The 17,500-nt window shown below is 48.0% G+C and overlaps 1 protein-coding gene across 20 annotated transcripts in view; it reads left to right on the top strand.

The window, feature by feature from the left end:
- Eph (Eph receptor tyrosine kinase) overlaps positions 1-17,500 on the top strand; it is a 106,639-nt gene that overhangs the window by 30,177 nt on the left and 58,962 nt on the right. For all 20 annotated transcript variants that reach the window (XR_016138097.1, XM_089071595.1, XM_089071596.1 and 17 more), the window contains one exon: positions 13,945-14,642. Coding sequence is in view for 19 of the 20 variants with exons in the window: in XM_089071595.1 (XP_088927721.1) it covers positions 14,501-14,642 (142 nt within the window). In the remaining variant the exon portion in view is untranslated. The remainder of the gene's footprint in view (positions 1-13,944; positions 14,643-17,500) is intronic.

The following is a 17,500-nucleotide window of genomic DNA, read 5'->3' as shown; positions in this document are numbered from 1 at the left end:
TTATACTCTCTTAGGTGCATCGACGAAACGAGAGAACGGCGCGTAAGGATCTTTCGACAGCGCGCGATTGTAATCGCGTTATCTTGAGAGGCGAGTTTTTCTTTTTTCTTTTTTTATGCCTGATTTAGCCATTGGCCAGTCGCGCGCGCGCGCGTTTCTGATATCGATCTCTCGTATTGCGCGGATCATAAATTAATATATAATACACCGCGTACTTTCGCGAGACGCGCGCGCGACTTTCGATGGCTCGTTAACTCGCCTCGGTGGAACGTCGAGAGAGGAGAACGCCGGCCGATGGAAAAAGCAGACGGGAGAATCGCGCACGGTGTACACGCATGCACGCGTCCCTTGTAGCGGACAGAGGGAGGAAGAGTGAGAGGAAGCGAGGGAGAGAGGGAGGAAGAGAGAGAGAGAGAGAGAGAGAGAGAAGCATATTGTAGTGTCCGTGCATTAGCGGGACTCCGGCACGGCCGAGTATATCATTAAATATGAGAGCCGCTGAGTCGGGAGCAGCTCGATCCTTTCTTTTTTCGTTTCCTCGTCGCTCGTCCTCGGCGCGTTCTCCATTCTCCGTTCTCCGCCTAGCTCGTCTCTCCTCGTCGCTCCTCCGCCTTTTTCTGCCCTCTCTTCCTCTTCCTCCGTCGCTGCGTTCCAGCATCTCTTCTCTCTGGCCGGCGACTCGCCTCCCTTACCCGCTCGTCCTCTCCTCGTTTCACTCCTTCACCCTCTCCCCGTCGCTCACCGTCTCTCTCGCACTAATCGACTTAGTTCTACCTGAGTCGCCGAAGTCTCTCCCGCGCGCGGCTTCGCTACCCTCTACTTCTGTCTAAAGGTGCGTTTATACTACGCGAGCACACGAATAGACGATAATGTGATTGAGGGTGAGCCCTCATTTGCTCCTTTGGAAGGGCGATAAACCGATAAATTATCAAAAAGGTGTTTGTGCGAACGTCTGTATGAGTGTCACTTTGAAACTATACGTATAAAAATAATCAAACGTTTCATTCGCCTTTGTCTCAATTTTACATTTTTAATACCGTAGCAGCATCAGTCTAATCAAAATAATCAATTCCTAAAGCGGAATGAATCGGTAATAACAATGTTCTTGATTTAATTGAAAAAAAAAAAAAAAAAAATATATATAGAAGAAATTCGTGATGAAGAATTTTATTTCCGAATAGAATTTTAATACGATACAATTTCAATCGAGTCAATCGAGTTACTACGCATTACGACCGAAGAATAAGATGCGATTGTTATTTCTCACGTCGCGCATTGTCACGTGCGACTGACTGAGCGACTGTCAGAGAGTCGCCTCATTCGCGATAGTGCAAACGCACCTTTACGTCTCCTCTCTTCTGTCTTCCTTCCTCCCGGCTCTCCTCTCTCTCTCTCTCTCCGCCAGCGATGCTTCTCGTAATTGGCGTGACACGCTCTCTCTCTCTCTCTCTCTCTCTCTCTCTCTCCCAGTCCTTCGTTCTATAAGTCCGCGGGAGAAGCGGAACGTACGGGCGATACACTCCAACGTCGTCCTACGTCCTCGAGGACCCGACGCGATGCCAAGGTTAGCGGCTCGATATACGCGGGCACCGCGTTACTCTCGATGACGAATACGGCGAAAAGAGCGACGCGGCACGGCGGAACTCCCGCCTCGCTTTGCATAGAAATGTATTTATCGCGTCCGACGGAACTCCGCGGTGATATCCTCCCGGGAGTGGTTCGACAATGCGAGGGGAAGCGCGAATTCGTCGCGCGTTGAAGAAATTTGCGACACAAACGGCCGTGTAATCCAGTTTGGCGGACAAAATAGCGAAATCCGTAATGAGGAACCTTGGAATCCTCTCCTTCGAGAGGAGAGCTTCCGCGTGCGTACTTTCCGTATACAACGACGGCTTTGTGCATCGCGGATCCCCCCGCGTTCTAACCCTCGCATCGGTCCCCTATTCTACATTTATGTTAATTCCGCAAACGAGTGGTATTCATAGAGAAAGAAAGAGAGGGAAAGAGAGAAATGCGCGGTGTGAAAAACTTGGCGTGCGATTTTCTCCGTGCACGCGCGGATCGTCGCGAGCGTTTTCCGCGCTGGCCGCGCGACCGGATTTTTCACGCGCGAAACTCGATGATTTATTATTAATGAACGGCGGGCTGACTTTCGAAGGAAACCATTAATTATCGAGCCGTGCAGATTGCCGCGAAACCGCACGCTCGCTCGACCGGACCTGACCGAGAGACTGTCGTGACCTCGTTTCCAATTGCAAATTATAACTTACGGGGGGCTTTGCATTATTTCCCATCGCTCGTATCCCCCCGGCTTCTTGAGCGCACGAATACGCTGTCACGTGATCCGCGGTTTCTTTTTCTCGCATATCGAGCCACATTAAATCGCGAAGTCATCTATGGCCACTTTCTCTCTCTCTCTCTCTCTCTCTCTCTCTCTCTCTCTCTCTGCTCCCGTAATTTATTCCGAGAAACTCTCTTCGTTGTCGTCCATGGCCATGCATTGAGTGGGATGAGGGGGAGGGAGGAGGCGGGGGAGGAAAAAGGGGCGGCTTAAGCGACGCCAAAACGATAGCTCGATTTCCGATAATTGCTCGATCGATCCGCCACTACTACCCTCAACCTCCCCCCCTTCCCCCCCCCCTCTCCAGCACTATGTTTCGACGGGGCCATCTAGTCGGTTTTTCGGCTTTTTTCGGCGACGGGAAAAAATATCGTGCTCGATACTGCGTCCGACATGAATTGCATCTCGTCAATCGTCCGATATTATTTAACCGCCTGTATCGCGTGAATAACCGCGCGCATTTACCCTCCCTCCCTCCGCTCTACCCGCTTTTCTTTATCCTCCCGTTTCTTCTCTTTTACCGCTGACCGACTCACAGCAGGTGACCGATGATCCGATATATTGTGTAAGATCGATGCCGGGGGGAAACTGAAAAAAAAAATAGGTTACCAATCGCGCTTGGATAATCTGAAAAACGAGGTCGCGATTAGGGCGGAAAGCAAAGAGGGAATTGTGACAATAATAACTCAGCCAAGAATAATACGCTTGTTTTCGTCACAAATTCCACAATTTATTTCTCCATTCCGCGAATGTTCGTATACATATCAATGTCACTTATTTAAATGATTAGAAAATTCATCTCGCAGAGAAATCTAAAAAAATTTGTTTATATTCTAAAATATATATATATTATAAATAATTTCGTGTCTTTTTACTTTAACGGACTAAACCGCGACACGGTGAAAAAAAAAAAAACTTGTAACAAGTTGAAGCAGATCTGACATATGAAAGAGAAAAACACACGAGGGAGTAGTCTTTCAAACCCTCCCCAAGACTCACCCGCCCTCGCCAAAGATTTTCGACGGGGAGGATTAATCGTAACACGAGTCCGACATCACAAACTCGCGTTCGTCGTTTCGATATCAGACGCGTGAGAGACTTGAACAAAGTCTCTTGTCCGTCACGACCCGGTAATCGCGGCCGTCATCAGTCGTCGGAGGGAGACGACGAAGTGTAGCAGGTATCAGCTGTTGCTCTTCTCTTTCGCTTTCCTGGCTTCTGCTCTCCCGGCTGACTTTTCTAGCTCGTCTCGCTGCGCGCGCTCGCGCGGCCCTTCAGGGTCATTAAGAATCCATTAAGAGTTTTCCAAACTCGGGAAACTAAATATAAACTAGGCGGCCGCGAGCGTAGCAGGTGGCGTCTTAAGCGACGCTCGTACAAAAAAGTACGAAACGAAAGAGAGACCGACGAAGAGGGAGAGCTTTCGTGCGCTATGTCTCTCTCTCTCTCTCTCTCTCTCTCTCTCTCTCCCTCCAGAGACAGCTCCTTCGCGTTGATGGAATTATAATACTAGATGCATAGATATCTTGTTTCTCTCTCTACTCCTTTCTCTATCTTTGAGCTAGTCCATAGCGATGATGTCTTCTTTGGGATAATTATCACGAAGGCGTTTCGAATGGGCGATAATCCATTTAGTAGCTAGATAATATATATCCTTTCAATAAATGCTAATCAATATCGTACGCAGTTAATTATACAATTATACGGTTCTACCTCACCGAGGTACATTATCCTCGATCCTTTGAACGTGCAAAGTTGTGGAAACAATAGATTCGCGGCAACGCAGAATGTAGGTCGTACAGAAAATAATGCTTGACGTCACAGCACGCATACGTGAATTTACGAATGAAAATCATCACGATACGAACGAAAGGTATCCTCGCGAAGTCGCGGGACGGTCTCGAACTCATGACATCCCATGAAGCGACCTATCGACGGGTTCAGTGAAAGTTTCATTTCCATCGTCCCGTCGATCGACGAGCGATCCCACTTGGAATGAAATTTTATCTTCAAGTGAAAGTCTTCCCGAACCGTCGCGAGTTTAATTGAAAACTCCATTCGCAAAACCACCACGGGAAAACACTACCGCGCATTACTCGCAATTACACGTATCCTCTTTCTCCTAGAAGATTAATCATCCATTCGCAACCTTCGTCTTTGGGTGATTAAGTCCGAACGGACTATCCTCCACCAATTCTCGGACCGGCGGATATCTGCGGCCGCGGGACTTCGACATGCATCGTCTCACCGGAGGACAGTCCCGTCGGACACCGGAGCTGGATAACATTCCTATGGCATTTTTCAGTTCCTTTTTCAGTCCTTTTTCAACTCCTTTCTTCGTCATCGTTCGGCCCCGCGCTCTCCGCCGCGTTCTAATTGTACTCCGGTAATCGAGGTCGTTAATCACTGTTATTTGTCGCGCGGCGACGCCGGAAGCGACTCGGTGCCGCCGAGGTCGCGGTTAACGAGAAAAATAGACACCGCATTTACGGGGGTGAGCGAATGAATGCCGGCGCACATCGACGAAACAGATATGAAATTGAGAAAAGACGAAGGAAAATTCACTCGTGATTAACTTCCTTTCTAAGACACCGTTTCCATTCCCTTCCCGTTCCTTTCTGTCTCTCTTAACAGAGATGGCAAGCCTTGAATGCTGAATTAATTGCAAGTGCAAGTAATTGCTTATGATTTCCCATCTCTTACGTATGAAGAGAAATAAAAGTTAACTTTCAATCGATAAAAAAAAAAAACTTGATCGTTTTCTTCACAATTTCCGTCTTGATGTTAATTTAAAAAGATCTTATTTAAAAAGTACTCAAGTACTTTATTTTTTTTAGATTTTAATCTTTTAATAATGACTTTGGGTATATCTTAATCATTAAATATGCATCTAATGGTACTTCTTAAAACATTCTCCATGTGCATTTATCAACCGTAGCACGTCAAAAATAAGATAAAACATAAATCTTCCTTAATCCATTTTACTTTCTCGATATATATATATAGGGATCGGAGCTCAGGGTCATGACTTTATATCAAAGTATCCCCCATAAACCGGTGCGGTAAGAGGACACCATCATCGTCTAAAATGGCGGACACAGGCCTCGTCGGGGTCATTATCGATCGAGTGCACGTCTAACGAACGGTTACTTGTTAATGGAACGATTCCCCCATTGAGGATCGTCCGTGGCACCGCGTGTGGGGTTGTGCGAACGGAAACCCCATGCTGTCATGTCGTTTCCTCCGGGTCGAGTTCAACGCCGGTTCGGACGAGAGACTCCCCTCTCCCCCTCCTCATCCTTCCCGAATATCTATCTCTTTCTCTCCCCCCGATCACATTGCGTCAATGTTGTTCCCGCCGATGCGATTCCGTTAATTTCGTTGCTTAATTAGGAAAAATAAATCGACCGGTTGTTTTTCGTTCACAACTGCTTGTTTACAGATTTCGAGGTAATGTTTCGAGTCGATGATGTTGGCGGAAACAACTAGTGATATATTTATCACGACGTACGGTTGAACTTTTCGTTATGTTCTTTGTTTGCGATGTGCATTCGGAGCAGTAAAGTGTAAATAAAAGACCGCTGACATTGACTTAAACGTTTGCCCGTTTTCTCGAAACTGATGCGATAAGAAATCCACGGAATCTTGAAAACAGAAACTCATCTAAATGGCAATCTGCTAATGTGTTTCAACATCCGCAACATTCTAATGCTTGTACTTGTATTATTATTATTATCGTATAAGTGTCACGCAGTGGTAGAAGAAAATTAGTTAGACGGCTCGAATGAGTATGTGTCCTAACAATTTTTATTATTCATGCTAAAGTCTAAATTCAGAATTTTGTGAAGTAAATTTTTCTAAATATCTGCATTTCTTGAGATGAATATTAGGATGAATAACGCGTATTACGTTACTCCAGTCCCCGTATATTTACCGAGTAAACAAAAATTCGTTTTGTTAGACATGCGGGATTCCCCAGATACCTGCTTCATTTGTCGCGATATTAAGTAAACTGGAATTTCGCCCCGAAATACCGTCACAATAAGATCGCAGAACGTATAAATTCCGGGCCGGAATACGAGCGAAATCGTGCCCGTGTGCCGGCCGGTGTGCCTTAGGAGGGAGAAAGTAAACGGAGACGGGATGCGGATGAAAATATTTCTCGCGGGAGTGTGAGATCGTATACGCATCGGGAGACAAGGAGGGTGAAGTATCAGCCCGGTCAGCTAAGAGGAACAAGCCCCGGGAGAAGCCCCGAGGGATCGTGCGGGGAAAACAGGGCGTTCAGGGACCCTCCATATGTCACGAGGACGATGCTACCCTGATGTCGGAGCATAGTCCGATCCGCGGAAAAAATGTGGGAGTATGAGAGATTCGAGAGAAAAGAGACGGATAGACCGAGAAAGAGAGAGAGAGAGAGAGAGAGAGGAGGAGAGAAAGGAAAAAAGAGGTTCGGATAAGCCGGAAGTGTACGCTGGGATCGTACGCGGGAGGACACACAGTTTTTTTCGCGGTGATTCCTTTTTTTTTTGTTCTTTTTCCTTCTTCACCTCCCGGTAGATCATCCGGACAAAAGAAACCGAGGGAAACGAAGCGGAACGACAAATTGTGTCGCTTTCGAATAGGAAGCGATAATTTCTAGGATTCGCGTACTTCAGCTCAGACCAGACAAGGAGAATGGGTGGGGGGCGGGGGGGAGGGCTGATAATGCCCCGGGGTACAAAACAGAGATGTAGTCCTTTGAGGAATAATTTCGTCCCGAGGGAGGAAACTCGCCTCGGCGACGCGACGGCGACTGACAAAAGCGTTTTAGCCCGTGAGAAGCTTCAAACTTTCCAGTCGAGAACTTCGCCTTCCGCGCCTGTTATTTATTGGATAAAGTAAGTACGCGTCGTTTCGCCGACGACGTCGACGGCCGAAGGTACCACGAGCTCCACCCTCTCGTCCACCCGTCCCCGCCTTCGCTTGTAGTCAGTTGTAATTTAACTTGGAGTATTAATGCCCCTAATTATTAAAAAGTAGCGGACGCGATGAGAGCCCGTGTCTCGATCTCTCTCGAAAGGCTCTCTTAAACGCGATGAAAATTAATTAAAATTTTATGCGCATGCCGGACAAAACGACAAGTTCTCGGCCGGTTCGCCGTCCCATATTTATGTCTATCTATTTCTGTCAAACATACATCATAGATATTCACGTAGTTGACAATATATTTGGAAATCTCTCTTTAGTGTAGTAAAAAAAAAAACACAGTTTGTATAATGCCTTTCGGGAATGATGAACTACACCTCGCGTTGAGCCAAACATAAAACTAAATATAGCGGAAAGAGACAATCTCCAACGATAAGACTTCGGGACTTGGGGAGGGAAGAGGGACGGAGGGGGGCGTGATATCCCAACAAAGGGACAGTACGAGAACGAGAGAAAGAGAGAAAGAGAGGAAACGAGAGCCATATGGCCCTAGATGTGGGGTACGCGCGCGCACGCGCGCGCGCGCCCACGAAAGAAGCAACGCCGGGAGGAAACGCCGAGGAAACAACGGCTCGGAATTTTCGTTCGAGCCCTCCCGTGAAATATAGAACTGCTGGGACTCCGTGAGTAAAATTACGAGGCATGCGTGAGCGTCCTCATGGGAGCCCGTTGCCCGAAAAGATGCGAGTATATCATCGCGCACACGCACTCGCGAGCACTCGATACGCGTGAAGCGCGTGTGCGTGTGTTTCTCCAAGGATCGGCCCGGCGTTGCGATACTTTAATGCAATCCAGAATGACGCACGGTAACGACGAGGAGCTTATCGTCGAGATTAGGGACGTATAAATTACGACGAGGCGTAAGCACGGCTCTTCTTATCCGCCGCGCCACGTATCCTCCTTCCGTTCTCCCCGTTAACGAGGGAGGGGAGGGGGGGGGGAGACCGCGAGGAGCTCGAGAAGAAGCTGGAGTCGTGGAGAGACCACTAATGGCCGAACTATTTTGACGTATACGTGCGGCGTACGGAACGTTTGTCACGGCGTCACGGATAAGCGGAGGAAAGGCGTGGATTAGGCTATCACCTGGGCGACAGATTCCGTTCTCCTTTCCGGAGTCCTCCACACGTGGTTCTCCTTTATTCCTCGATTATCCCTCCTGGCGAAAACGCGATAAAGATTCCGAAGTCGAAGCAGATTCTTTTCCCGTGAAACGAGAAAGGAATGGAGATCAGGATCGCGTGACTGATCGCTGATGAACTCCACCGAAGGCCATTAGCTTTATCATCGGGTGTCCAGTTACACGCTTGGACGACACACGATAAGAAACGTACCGGTTTTTCCTCGTTACTTTCAGTTACGCTCAAACGATTCGTATTTGTCTCCCTAAGTTTCACGATATATCGCTATCGGAAATGGCGTCCTTTAGTTTCGTACTCTCGCTCGCGTATATCACGCGAGGTTCAATCGCGAGGTTCTCTTAATCTCGAGGATATTAAAATCTACTTGCTCGGTAAAAGAGGTTCTTTAGATTAAAAGATCTTTGGAAAAAGACCCTTTTCGTGATTTATTACATTATTTTTCATATTACGGTATATTGCGGTATTTGCAATAATTACACGCGAACACACGTTGGAGAGATATCGATGCGCCGCGAGGAAGCGGTCTAAAGTAACGAGGAAGCATAAAAACGTAATCAGGGATGCCAACGCCGTTGATTATAGCGGAATGCCAATAAATGCGCGTCGAAGTTTTACTTCTTATATTTCAGGCGCTCGCGTAAACGTCAGTTTCCTTTGCGCGGACGTTCCGTTTAGATAATCTCACCGTGCCTCTCGATCACGAAGACTATTTATGGATCATGCGAATTTTCAACACGCGCGCGCGTGTACGCTCTTTATATTTCAATCCGCGATCGAAACGACCCGAGCCGGATCTGTGTTACGTCTGTTAAACGAGGGGTTATCGCGTGCGTCGAGAGATCAACGAGTTTTTCCAATAATATCGGCACCGAGAGATCCGATCGCGGCATAGTGAATCCGATTGACAGCGACGGCCGATATGATGATACTTGCGTGATTGTGGCCGAAATCTTAATTAAACACAAATACGAGAGTCGAACGTTGCGTTGCGTCTCTCGATCGGGGGGCCTCGGTCTTGCTCGATCGCGGTATTACCGGGAGCTCGCACGGCTTACTTTCACCTGGCACAAACCCGGCCAGGCCGGTTGCGAAATTCCCGCGGTTTTGTGTATCGATAGCGCGGATTTGTTCGCGTTCCCTTTCGCGAATCTAGCCGCGCTTTGTTACGAGCATTTAATTCGCGCGATGCTGTGGCTAATTACATAAAGCGAGCACGAATGAAATTTACAAGCTTGTAGCGAATAGCAGCTGTTTAATCGCATCGGCTTTCATTCCTTTTTTTTTTTTCCTCACTTGCATATTTAATGCGCGGCGCGCGATAGTTTCGTAACAAAAGAAAACTGATTAAGGTTCATTAAGCGGTAATTGCGAGCAGCGCCTGGCGGATGGTATTATGAATTTTAATTATGAAAAGAGGAGAGAATCCGGCGATACTGAAAGAAATCTTTTCTTTTCCCTTTTCATCCTCCGCCGTAGTCTTACGGACTACTTCTATCTTCTTTCTTTTCATCAATTGGAAATATGAGCCATATACATAAATCAAAGAAACGGAAATAAAAGAGCTAATCGAAACAAGAAAAGAGAGAGAGAGAGAGAGAGAAATTTAAAGGGAGACGTAAAAGAAAAGGAGATGACGTAACGTTCCGAAAGAATTGTTTTAAAATTCTTATCTCTACAAACACGTCGCAATAAAATCTCGAATAGGACGATCGTGAACGGAGATTCTAAAAAGTAGACCCGATCACGCGATGACCGCCTTAACGACGATGTTCTCTCATTTATCAAGAATAGAAGTTGTCTCGTTTCTTGCATCTATCCGTCACTCGTTAACCGGACGATCGTTACTATCGTAAAAGTCGGCTAGGCGAGGAAGAAAAAGAACGAAGGAGGTAAAAAAGAAGAGATCGGGTTCGAGGTAGAGAAGACGTAGTTTTGGAAAAATAATAGCGCCCGGGTCGCTCCGAGAGTGGCGATCGTCCAAGGTATAATAATTTCGAGGAAGCTACTCTTTCTCCTAGGCCCTTCGCAGGCCTCCTCCGCCCCCTCGCCCCTCGTCCGCGTGTCTGCGCTTGCTTCTCTCGTCTCACGAGTATACATCTTTTCTTTGTTACGTTTACGAGCCTCGTCGGATCCGGAGTAAAACCGCGCTTTCCCCCTATTCCCTCCCCCCCCATCCCTGCCCCCAACCCTCTCCGCTGCACGCGGCACGCCGGTGAAATAAATCCGTGTATTCCGGGGGGGTCTTAAATTCAACCGGAAATAGAATTTGTCCCGGGGCGGTCACGGGCGCCGGCGGTGGCGCGAGGAAAGTCCGACGAAACGCTAGAAACAAGAAGAATCGAACGAAAGCGAGAGGCCTGTCGAGCCGCCGAAAGGTGAAGAACAAAGAGGAGAAAGAAAATGAGCGAAGACTCGCACGTGGCTGCGCGAGATTATTCTGACACTTTCTCCCTAAATAGCCAAAAATGGATCTTTTTTTTTTTTAAGGAAAGATGAACAGAATTTATGGCGATTAGAAATTATTATTTCTATCAAAATCTTAAAGATTCATCGGAATATACATCGTTTCATTATTTTACTTTTTATACAAAAATTGGTAAAATATTGATACCGCTGGGATATACTTTGGTAAGCCGTTGATGCCAAAAGACTACTCCGTTAACGAGTGTAGAATTGATCGAGCATAAATTTATATAATTTTCTTATGTGTCACTGTATATTTTGGTAAACACGATGATAATCAAAGTGTCATTCATCATATTTTGGAGATATCGAGCGATCTTACCTACTGATAAGAAACTCTTCCGAGATAAGCTCTGTGAAACAGCGACAACTTGAGAGCGTCTTAATCTGGATAAAAACATCCAGGCCCGGACTACATTGGCAAAAGTTCTCCCCTCAGGCTTGTGCGCGAGGAGAGTTGTGGTCGGAGGGTTCACAGATGGATGGACGCGTGAACGCGCGACGTCACGAGAGTCGAGGGGTGAGAGGGAGGCTTTTCACCTTGAAAGGAGGCAAGTGCACTCGAAGATATTCCCGAAAGCCGAAGAGAGGCATTGTACACAGTACGTATGTATCAGAGGCGCACTCTCGGTAGCACCACCACCCCCCCCCCCCTCTCGGCGGGTCTGCCACGATCCAACGGGCGAGTATCGCGGCTCGACGACGTTGGAGGAGACGCGGCATCACACAGAGGCAGGGTTTAAAATTTTCACGAGCCACTCGAGTCGGGACGCCTCCGCCTCCCGAAATCTGCAATTTGGTGTACCTACCTGGGTAGTGGATACACGGAAAAGAGGTCTGGTCCGGAAGAGGACGCGAGGCAGGACGGAAAGAGACAAAGGGAAAGAAGGAGAGGGGCCTTTGCTCGTTGAAGGAGGTGGTGGCCAACCACCTACCGAGTGAGCGACCCGCTAGCAGGAGAGACGATCTCCGTCGTGTTTACGTCTACTTTTCGAAGGAAGGAAAAAGTAACCGGCAACGAGATGCGGGGATTGAACAAAGGAAAAAAATGGGAAATAGCCACGTCTCAAAGGTACTCTAGATACTTGCCTACAGGGCAGCCATCCCTCATCCATCTCCTCCTTCCCCTCCATCGCCACTTTAGTCTCTCTCTCGTGCTCTCTCTCGAGACGAGCGGGATTGTTTTCGGCAATTCCTCTAGCGGGTCTTATCAAAAAAGTGAAAGAGAAGCTGGATGAAAGGAGGCACTACGGATTTCTAGTCTGTTCCGAAGAGGAAGTCGTTCTGAAGTTGGAGAAGGGCTGGAACGGGAAGGACGATGAAGGAGGCCCGAAGAGGTGCGCCGTAAGGTAGAAGGAGGACATCTTAAATTTTTGACGAGATCACTCGTCGTGCAATGGCAACGGTAGAAAACGAGTGGTACCAGCAGCGGTTGGTGGCCGAGCTAGGAGGCGCTGTTTGCCAAGCCGAGCCGAGTCGCAGCAGCAGCAACAGCAGCGGCGGCGGCGGCGTTTCACTGAAGTCTGCAATTTCGCGGATGCATCTTGGCTGACCTGACTAGAGTTGGAGAGAAGGGGAAGAAGTGAGAGAAGGTCTTTGCCCGCTTTAGAAGAACTAAAGCGCGTCTACCGTCACTCTCTTTCCCCCTTCCCCCCCCCTCTCTCTCTCTCTCTCTCTCTCTCTCGTTCTGTCTCTTCTCTCTTATTCTGTCTCCTCATCTCTTCGCTCTTCTTTCTTTCTTTTTCTTTGACATGCGTTCGCTCTCTTTTACCCCTTTATATTTCGGCACTCTAGAATTTCGTACTTCGATCCTCGCACCCGCGCTCCCGCGTACGCGGCACCCTCTGTCTTTCCTCTTCTATCTTGTTTCTCTCGTTTCGTCGAAGAATGACGAGACGCTGGCCAGACCTTAGAGCCTACCGAAGCGAAAGCAAAAGACGTAGTTGGCCGAAAAGGGATGGTCGACGCTTCGAGTTCTCTTTTCCTCTCTTTCTCACTTTCCGCTTTCCTCTCCTCTCTCTCTCTCTCTCTCTCTCTCTCTCTCTCTCTCTCTCTCTCTTTCTCTCTCCCTGCCGTGTCGCGTTCCCTACGAGCGTGAGAAGGACGGAGATCGAAGATAGAGGAAGCGAGAGGGAGATGGATAAACGCATGGTATTGATCCTGGAACCCCTTGCCCTTCCACTTCGCCTTATCCCCGGCGCCCTTCCACTATCATGATGAACCCCAAAGTTTTGTTCGAGGCTTTCGCCCCTTTTCCTATTTCTTTTATCCCTTCCTCTCGTCGTTTTCGCGCCCTCGCTTTACTAGCGCTATTTTCTTCTCCACGCACGATAATTGACCGTTGGAAAATAACGAATTCCGATTGACGTCACTGGAACCCCTCGCTGTGATGTAACTTGTGATGTAACCTTGAACTCGAGATGTGCCATCCGCGACATTTACTTTCCTTCTTTCATCATGTGACATCTTTCTCCTCACCGTCAGACTTAAATTAATAATTAACTTAACTAATTGTTTAAAGGACTATCTGTAGGAATATTTTATAGGAATATTTTATAGGAATATTTCCTAATCCTTATATTTTTATACAATTGACATTTGACGCAATTTCTCATTTATAAATACAAATGTCACAACGTATGTATGTACATGATGTTATTTATAAATACAAATTATCATTGTAGTGTTTATACGTGACATCGACAAAAATGCAACAGATGATTTATCGCTCTATTAAAAAAATAAAAATTTGCATAAACCAGCTACATCGTACAGTTAATAAATGCTTTTCTCATCGAGAATTACAACGATAAGATAGCTATATCTTTCAGAGATGCCACATTAGAAGAATAGAGAAAACGAACTAACATAGTTTCGCCTTTTCGTTTATGTGAGCGATGTATAAAAACGATGTCGCTTGTCTATGTATATCATCACCTTGGGAGCAAAGGAAGGTGCGAATCACGACCAAGTGCGGAAAAAGTGGTGTTTCTAGATTTCAATTAACGTGAGCGATCTCTTTATTTCTTTCAGAACGCGGCAGCCAGTTACAGAGAAAACCAGCAGCCTGTCACAAAACCGTATCGCCATGTAAAGCAAACAGGAAGTATCGATTCGTTTGCCATTCAGAGAAGTTTCGCGCGTTCGCGGACAAAACAAGATGACGGTTCTGCGATAAAAACTATCGAGCGACATTATAACGTTATCAATCATCCGAAGTCGTCATCCGAGCCGAGTATCAAAGTACGTGTGATTGGGAGCGTCGCGTGAGTGCGTTGGAATTGTAAAAATAAATAAGAGCCGTCGTCGTCGGGGCGATAAGCTGGAGCATAAGCGGGCAGGGAAGGTGGTGGCCGCTGAGGAAGGCGGAGGTGGTGGTGCCGACGAGGAGGGTGGAGAGATCCGGCGGTGGCGACCGGTGGCCGCACGTCGTCGTCGGTTGCCGTGACGCGCGACGCAAGACGACGCAACGCGACGCGAGGCGCGCGGGGGAAGGCATGAGGAGGGCTCGAGAGTGACGACGCTGCCGGTGTGCTGCATCCTCGCACGGATCGTGAGAGGACTGGCGGCCGTCCACCGCGGGGCCCACATGGCGATAAGGATGGCCCCCTTCAATATGCCGGGCGTAGCAGGGCTCCTAGCCACCTGCGCCGCCGTTGCTGCTTCCGCTGCCCACCTTCTGCCGTTGCTGCTGTTGCTAATCTGCCCGCGAGGGATCCAGGCGGAACAAGGTAAGCGGCTTCTCTCCCGTTCGTTCGACCGTCCGCTCTTTCATTCGTTCGGTCCTCCATTCTCTTCTTCGTTCGCTTTATCTTCCCTCTGTCTACCCCCCCCCCCCCAATACCCAAGTAGGGTGTAGGGCTAATCAAACTCACGGAGATGATGGTCCACGGCGACACCTCGGGTCGCGATACATCGCGCCGATTGCCCACTCTTGGATGTATATACTTAGCCAGATGTATCGGCTTAGGTGGGATCGAAGCGATCGCTGCCGTCACCGCGTGATCGACCGACGATCCGTCGATCTGTCCCGAGAAGGCGGAGTAGTTCCTCGATGATCGTCAACCCGAATCGCGGATGACTTAATTATCTCCGCGTTTTCAATCTGGGAAATGAAATATCGCCGCGTGTCGCTCGCTTACGGTTCGTTAAAAAGAAGTAATTTAATATCGAGTATCTTCCTCGGTCACCCGCGAGTTGTTTGTTCTCTCGGCTAAATCAGGATTATGTGGCGGAAATAAACGTGACATAATATTGCGGAGATAAGTTAATGCGATTAATTAATCGCGGGAGAGAACTTAATTCGAAAGAAGGACCGCGGTAACGCGCACGCTGTATCTCCTTTGTCCCGATCCGAGACATCGGTTCTTCTTTCGAACTAACGGAGAGAACGAACGTAAGAGACACGTTAGCTCGCATCAAGCCGACGTTTCCTGACGCTCCGGTCGTAATTTCGCGGCGCGGCGCGGCGCGGCGCGGCGGCCGCGTGATTTATTGCACGGAGACGCTGAATGCGAACGGAAGAAAGGGAGAAAGAGAGAGAAGGACCAAATTGCCACGACACTAATTGCGTATGCGTCGCTATACTTACCCACACGTACCCACGAGTATCCTAGCGGCCGATCACGTGGCGGCTATGAGTTCCTCATCTACTTCAACTCACATTAAACTGTTATTTCGTATAATCCGCCTGCCCCTCTCTCTCTCTCTCTCTCTCTCTCTCTCTCTCTCTCTCTCTCCTCCTCGTGAGACAAAAGCTTCTAGTTCTCATTTAACATCTCTTTTAATATCATGATGTATGCGTTCCTTAATGCGTGCCTTAACGCGGATTGAGGACTGTTGTTAAGTTAGCGAATCTTTTTAAAGCCCGTGTTTAATAAGTTTTTTTTTTGCGGGGCGGTGGGGGGAGGAGGGGTACTCTGAGATATTTCTCTCAGACGCATTCTATTATAAATATACTCGGAAACGAGGGGAAGAAATTTCAGGTCCATTTTACGTTAACTAAGTTCTTTGTCTCTCGTCCGTCCTTAATCGCGATATAATTCCTCGTCGCATCGAGAAGGGATTCACGGCAACGCATTTTTAATTTTCTTTTTTCTTCGCCCCTCCGTTTTTCTCTCCTTGCACCGAGCACCGAGTCGGTGTCCCGAGGCGATGGATGTTGTTTGCTCGGATAAAGGATTCTTCTGTGTGCACTGCCCTTGTCCCGATCGTTGCGAACGTGATTTAACGGAGCCAAGATTGGCCTTCCAGTCCCATTATGCGTTTCTGAAGATCATCCACGCGGGCTACCCGGAACGTTTTCCATATTTTAACTGAAAAAAAGCCTGGCCTGGCGCCTCGGGCGTCTCGATGGCTCGCACCTCTCATTCTCCCCTTTCGCAGAGGGGAATAACGATAATTTCGTAATGCGGACCAATCTTCCGAATTGCAAGATCGTCCGAGGTGCCGGTAGTTAGCGTTCGGGGATTAAAAGGGGATCGTTTCGTCGCGCTTTTGGGGACGATCGGCGCGGCGGCTGTTCGAGACGTAGAGACGCCTTCACGAACTCCGCGGCGTTCCATCTTATTTTATACGGCGCGGCTTTCGAAACGTTTATGTAAAATAAAATGCGCACGGGCGGTCGAAAGATTACGCCCCCCCCCCCTCCCCAGATTACGGCCAGGGAATTTAAACACTAGAAATTAGTAGAAAATGAAGCAATAAAACTCTTTCGCGTTGATTAATTCTCTTCCTTTTTCTTCGGCTAAATATTTATTACGTTCAAAGACGCGCGATGTATATAATTTGTGGTATATAATCTGTATAAATTTATAATTATATCGTACATATCGCACCAAGTGTCCCGGATGTAGGGAAACCATCTGCGCTGTCTCGTATTTATGTATTCGACTAGATAATAATCGAGGCTAAAGTTCCCCCGCTCGCGTGTTGCGTTCCCCTCGCTCTTGGCGAATTTCGGTTACCTCGGTGCCGAGATCTCCGGGATACATCCTCCGCGATCGCGGCCACCGCGGACTAGCCGCGGCAAGTTTCCCCGGTAGCCCCTCGGGAGTTCTTCTCCCCCTCTCGGTAACGCGTTTAATGGAACTTGCCAAGGATCCGTTCCCGGTGGACCATGTCTACCGATGGAGGCGGCTAACTTCGTTTCCCTCGACTCGCACGAAACGCAAGCTCCTCGTTATCCTTACTCCACTCACTCCTCTCCCCTTCCCCCTCCCCTCCGCGATATCTTTGCGCTTCTCTTCCTTCCGCCGCCAACATTCGCGAACTTTATCCTTCGATCGCACTCGTGATCTCCCTAAGACGCGCGTCCATTACCTTAGTTCCCGAACTTTACAGATACGAGCGCAGTCGGAGCGTCGCTCGCTCCGAGAAAGCTTGTTCGCGAATTACCAGAACTTAAAATTCTCCATCGATGCGTGACGTCTTGCGAAATCGAATTCCTAAACTGCTTCCCGAAGTCCCGCACGTTCCTTCGATATCTCACCTTACCGATATCATCGATTTCTAAAACGGCGATCCTTTTCAATATTAAAAGGACGGCAATTGAATACAACAATATTTTTACGATATTAAAGAAAAAAGT

Source organism: Pogonomyrmex barbatus, unplaced genomic scaffold, assembly GCF_055798465.1.
Source record: "Pogonomyrmex barbatus isolate J1 unplaced genomic scaffold, ASM5579846v1 scaffold12, whole genome shotgun sequence".
NCBI classification, from domain to species: Eukaryota; Metazoa; Arthropoda; class Insecta; order Hymenoptera; family Formicidae; genus Pogonomyrmex; species Pogonomyrmex barbatus.
Note: the sequence above shows the minus strand (reverse complement) of the source record. Positions and strands in the feature narration are given on the sequence as shown.